This window comes from Centruroides sculpturatus, unplaced genomic scaffold, assembly GCF_000671375.1.
Source record: "Centruroides sculpturatus isolate CEXI.00-Female unplaced genomic scaffold, Cexi_2.0 scaffold307, whole genome shotgun sequence".
Taxonomy (NCBI): Eukaryota; Metazoa; Arthropoda; class Arachnida; order Scorpiones; family Buthidae; genus Centruroides; species Centruroides sculpturatus.
The window spans coordinates 95,511-101,861 of NW_019384520.1; the positions used below are offsets into that span (position 1 = coordinate 95,511).

Consider the following 6,351-nt stretch of genomic DNA (forward strand, 5'->3'; position numbering starts at 1 on the left):
TCTCATTCTGCTATCTTCTTTGATATCGATGCTTTTGGGCGCGATCGTTCAAACTTCGCCGGCCATGATCACGAGATCGTCCACGATGCGTCCACGATGAATAGGTTAATTTCATCTTCGATGAAATTAACCTATTCAATTTCAAAATTTCTCTCCGTTGCGTGTCGGTCCGGGTTGAATTTTTGTCGATGCGTAACGAAAAGTTTCCTTTTTTGAAAAAAAAAAATCGTGGTTATTGTATCGTCCGAAATTATTTTTTTATTTTGCACAAACAATATACATACTGTATGATGTCATCGAATGTAACGACAACCCTAATATAATGTCAAATTTTTATCGGTTCCACGATTTTACTATACTAGATAATGTTAATTAAAAAAACCCACTTGTAATGACATAAAACCGTTTTAATATCACATTTGAAGCACTCCAAATTTAAAAAATTAGATTACAAATTTTATTTAACATAGAAGAAACTACGTGTTCAGTTCTAAGGTCAGAATTCACTTCTTAGAATGACTGTGGGTGGTACTCTCTCTCACTTGACTTCGGTGGGGTGAGGTGCCTGTTTTGCCTGTTTGTAGAAGAGGGTCGCCATTTTGTAATTTATTTTGACTCGATTCTCGGTCCCCTGACTACCTACGAGTCTGGATTTTTTATGCGCAAATGATTTGGGCACCTAATACTCTGTGCCAAATATCAACTCTCGATATATACTCCTTCATACCTCTATGCTGGTAAGAAAATCGGGCAGTACGATTTTATAAACAAGACATAGTCTTGTCAAAAAGTAAAAGTCATCCGGACGATTAAAATTTCTAAATATAACGATATTATAATTAATTAACTAATTATAATTTAATTAAATTAACCAGTCAACAATAAGAATTTTGGCAGTTTGATAAATTCCAGATCTACTTTTTAAAGTACTGTACTCTTTTGTGGTAAAAAAAAAAGTGAAAAAATATATATATCTGAAAAACTAAAATTATAATATTTATTTTAGATAGATTAAAGTAATAAAAATAAAATAAACAAAAAACGACAAAAAAATTTTAAATTAGTAAATTATCAATTTAAGTTTTAAATTATGCAGAGGTCGCTGTCGTGAATTTTATCCACGTGCGTTGTTCATGTTTTAAGATTTTAGTGTTTTTATTTTAAAATGGGAAGAAAAGGGGAATTTCATTTAAAAACTAAAAAGGGTCCCGGTAGGAAAGCAAAGAAACAGAAACCTCCTTCTTTTCCTACATTTAATAAAGGTAATTAGTTTTAAAATTTTAAGAAATGTTAACATTTTATATCGAGATTTCTGGTTTTTAATTGAACCGGAAAAGAATTAATGCTTCTTAAAGATTTGTTTGTTATTAACGAAGAAATTGTAATTAGTTGTCACAGATCTGCAGAGAGTAATTCAGAAATTTATAACAATTTATCTACTTATAACTCCGACAGATTTGAAGTTATAAGTGGTAACTTGTACTCTAATGAGATTCGGAGTAGAGATTACTTTTAAGTCGGTATCAAATGCAAATTTATATATGTATGAATTACTTAAAAGTAATTTCTGATTTGGAAGCACAATAAATCAAACTCTTACTGGATAAACTGGTAATTATTTATATTAAGACCACCTTGCTAACATCCAATAATTCACAAATTTTATCTAAAAAACAGCTCGCTAATACATATGCACTCCTGAACAAGTTAGATTAATAGTGCTGTGTGAGCAGGTGCATTATTGTGGTGCAACACTCAATCTTCTGCAAAGTTCCTGTGGACTTGCTTGACCTGTTTTTGAAGTCATTCCAAGACATTTTTGTAGAAGGCCTGAATAACTGTCTGTCCTGAAGGTAAAAATTATTTTATGCATAATTCCATGGCTATCAAAAAAATGATAAGCATTGTCTTTACCCTGGATCTTTGTGCCATCCAAACACCATGTTTCTCGATAAGGTAGCATCTCCATAAGCCTTGATTAAATCTGCAATCAAGATGATTGCAGATTTCTTGAGTTTCACACAAAACTTGGTAGTGTAACGTTGTTAGAGATTTTTCTCCATTTCAAATGTAACGATGTGTTAAAGCGCTATCTTACACAAACAGAAATTGTGCATGTTTGACTTAACCAATCAATCTGAAACAGGTCTATATATGCTGCTAAGATATCTAGCAATGCAAAAATACCAATTAATGATGTGTTAAGCTGCACAGTCATTAAATAAAAAATTAATACACTTACTTTTGGGACAGACCTTGTATATAGTTTATTACCATTACACATTTTCTTTCTAATTTGTTTTAAAAGATACATATTTCATAGATACTTCCAAAATGCATAGAATTATTTGGTGCCAACTCATACAAAATACACTATTAAAAAAAACTGATAGGACTATTTACCATTCAGGTTGCCATTGCTTATTTTCGTTGTGGAGCAGGAAGGTGGACGTGTTCAAGATGTGTTACATGACCCAACTTCGAAGTTACTTAGTCATGTGACTACCTAGAAACTTCAGCCATGTAGTATCTCTGATGTATTTCCTGAGAGCTTTTTGGACTTTAGAGTCCAAAGACCAAATTTATCAAACAGTTTGATAATTTGTTACGTTTCTACTAATACTGTAACATCCTACGACAAAACTGACCAACTTAAGATTTGATAATGATAATTATCCTTTAGTATTAACTTCATAAAAAACAATAAATACATTATCAAATCATTTTAAAATTTAGATTATATGCTTATAATTCTAAATAAATAATTAAAGCAAACTCTTTGGGGTTTGAAAAGTTCTCTGGAAATATGTCAGAGATGTTATGTGGCTGACATTTCATGTGACTGAGTGATGTCAAAGTTGGGTCACGTGACACATTTTGTACATGTCCATCATCCAATGTGCTGCTGCATGACAAAAATAAGCTTAAGGTTCTAAATTATTCGATAAAGGTTCAAAAGAATCCAGAAGGTTCTAAATTATTTAATAAATGATTAAAATTATAATTATTAATTTAGTTAAGAGATGGTGCCTAATGCCTCCCTCTAGTAACAAATTGCTTTGTATTAATCATTTAATTAGCCAAATTCTAGCCCAATCATTCAGGCGATCGTTGGTTGTTTCTATGAGCTTAAGCAATGGCAGCCCAAGTGTTACAGATTCCGTAAGTACTCTTATCAGTTTTTGTTTATAGTTTTTTTTTATATGGGTCAGAAAGAAAATGTGTTATGGTAAGAACTATACAATTACCAGTGTTTCAAACATGGTTTTTATCACTTAATGCATTTAGTTGTATAATGTTTGGTTTAGTTTCTATGGTAATAGAATGATGCTTCTTGCATTTATCTCCACTGTTATATTTACTATTATATTTTGGATGCAGTTTTGAAGTAATAATTGTAAAAGTTTATAAAAATTTCAAACAATGGCAAAAGAAAGCTCTGTTACTCCAACATTACTGACTTTGATGACATCTCATGACTAGCAATGGAACTTCAGAATTCAAAAAAAAAAAAATGATAATATGTAATAGAAATAAGCACATGGTATTAGTATAGTACATCTCCAGGTCTACAGTAGGCCGCTGAACAGGTCTACAGTAGGCCGCAGTTCAATCTTATTTAAGAAAAATACTGTATAATCAAGAAGACTCAAGCAGCTAAAGGAGTAACAAAAATCACATCTGAGAAATAAAGAACATCGAAGAGTTCATAATGGAAACTGATCTGACGACGGAAGAACGCCAAGAACTCTTGAATAAAGAACACCAAGAAACTCTGCGAGATATGTTTTCTTCTGAAAAAGAGGATTAATGCCAATATCTACTATTAAACATCTTTTGAAGTGGGAGGATGTCAGAACAACAGTCTTAGAATGGCATCCAAACCAGGTTGAGGCTTGAGATTTCTACAATTGCAATACTATTAATTACCTATGAAAAATCCTGAAGAAGAGAGAAAAGCAATCGACATTAGACAGATTCTGTAACTCTTTCAAATGGAAAAAAACATGACTAATAAAAACGCAAGACTGTGCATGTATGTATTTTTATTATCTATATATATATAACCCATTCAACGGGTATCCGTCTGTCTGTCCCGTAACCATTTGATAATGGACACTAGAGGCGCCCCTATCATGTGTCATATTTCAAACATTCAAATTAACAATTTTAATTCTTATTTAAATTAACAATATGAATTATTATTATTNCAAGGTTCCACAGTAAACCAGACTTACTATATTGAAGTTCTGAAATGTCTGAGGGACGCCATCCATCACAAAAGGCCAGAAATGTGGAGGAGTGGCAACTGGTTTCTCCATCACAACAATGCTCCAGTCCATTCAACCCTCAGAACTTGTGAGTTTTTGGCCAAACACTCGATCACTGTTCTTTCCCACCCCCTTACTCAACTGACCGTGCTTCTTGTGACTTTTTCTTGTTCCCCAAACTAAAAAAAGACCCTTGAAAGGAAGATTTGAGATGATTCCCAAGATTAATGCAAATGCGATGAAGGCGTTGAAGAACATTACAAAAGAAGTGTACCAGGACTGTTTCAACAAGTGAAAACACTGTTGGGATAAGTGTGTGCATTGAGAAGGAGAGTACTTTGAAGAGGACCCAGACATGTAACTTCTACATAAAGTACATTTTGTTTTATGACGTCAGTCCATGTATTTTTTGAACAGACCTCGTACTTATTTATTTATTATATATATATATATATAATAAATAAATAAGTACGAGGTCTGTTCAAAAAATACATGGACTGACGTCATAAAACAAAATGTACTTTATGTAGAAGTTACATGTCTGGGTCCTCTTCAAAGTACTCTCCTTCTCAATGCACACACTTATCCCAACAGTGTTTTCACTTGTTGAAACAGTCCTGGTACACTTCTTTTGTAATGTTCTTCAACACCTTCATCGCATTTGCATTAATCTTGGGAATCATCTCAAATCTTCCTTTCAAGGGTCTTTTTTTAGTTTGGGGAACAAGAAAAAGTCACAAGAAGCACGGTCAGTTGAGTAAGGGGGTGGGAAAGAACAGTGATCGAGTGTTTGGCCAAAAACTCACAAGTTCTGAGGGTTGAATGGACTGGAGCATTGTCGTGATGGAGAAACCAGTTGCCACTCCTCCACATTTCTGGCCTTTTGTGATGGATGGCGTCCCTCAGACATTTCAGAACTTCAATATAGTAAGTCTGGTTTACTGTGGAACCTTGGGGGAGGTACTTGTGGTGAACAATACCCTTAGGATGTCCAGGACGCTCATCGTCTTCAATCGACTGTTGACCACCCTTAAAATGTTCATGCCGCTTGAAACATGCCATACGCTTTATAGCAACATCACCATAAGCCGTGTTCAGCATAGCAAATGTTTCAGTCGCAGATTTTCAAAGTTTAACATAAAATTTCACAGCAAGTCGTTGCTCCATCAGGTCATTCATTCTGAAATCTGACAAACGAAAAAAATCACACTTTACTAAAAACCACGTAGCTAATCAACAAATAAAGATATCTGTAATTGGGAAACGGCTTTATCACCAGACGATCTGTACAAACCTAGCAACACCAAGCGGATTCCCCTGGAACCAACTGGAGCTACGCAATTCAAACAGTCCATATATTTTTTTAACAGACCTCGTACAAATAATATATTGGGTTGTTCGGAAAGTAAGTTCGTTTTTTTCCATGGAAAAAAAACAGTATTTTTATAATAAGTAAATATTTTATTGAATTATATATCAACCATTTTGGTCAAATACCTGTTGTCATTGTTTCTGGTAGTTGCATGATTTCACATTCATAAAAGTTTTGATCGTTGCTTACAAAAACTGATCCAAGTGATTTTTGACATCGTCATTTCAAGTAAATGTGTTACAGTTAAAAATAATTTGTATAGACCAGAACAAATAATAATCTGAGTGTGCTCGATCCGGCGAATATGATTGGTGTGATAGCACATCCCATCTAAGTTATAACAGTTTCTGACGAGTTACCAAACTTGTGTGAAATTTGACATTATCGTGGTAAAACACTACACCTGTTTTCTTGATCAATTCTGGCCACCTTTTCTGTTTGAAGATATTCAATATGCTTGCTTACTCAATTTAATTATTTTTATACTTTCGAATCAATTGTTAAATTGTCTGGTAAAAGCTCCAAAAAAAAAATTTCCTTAAAATCCCACCAAAGAGAGCATCTCTCTTTAAGAACATGTGGAACCCATATATCAAGCTTTGAAACAAAACCAATTTGTTTCAAGTAATCATAAACAGTTCAATTTGACAAATTTAATCTCTTAGTGATTTCACGTGTTGTTATTCGGCAGTTTGCTTCAATCAGTAC

General features: G+C 33.4%; 1 protein-coding gene across 1 annotated transcript in view; it reads left to right on the forward strand.

The window, feature by feature from the left end:
* Positions 1-1,103: 1,103 nt before the first annotated feature.
* LOC111622719 (probable 28S rRNA (cytosine(4447)-C(5))-methyltransferase) overlaps positions 1,104-6,351 on the forward strand; it is a 79,158-nt gene continuing 73,910 nt past the window's right edge. Inside the window, 1 exon segment of the mRNA XM_023365139.1 lies at positions 1,104-1,262. Coding sequence (XP_023220907.1) covers positions 1,166-1,262 — 97 coding nt within the window. The 5' untranslated portion in view covers positions 1,104-1,165.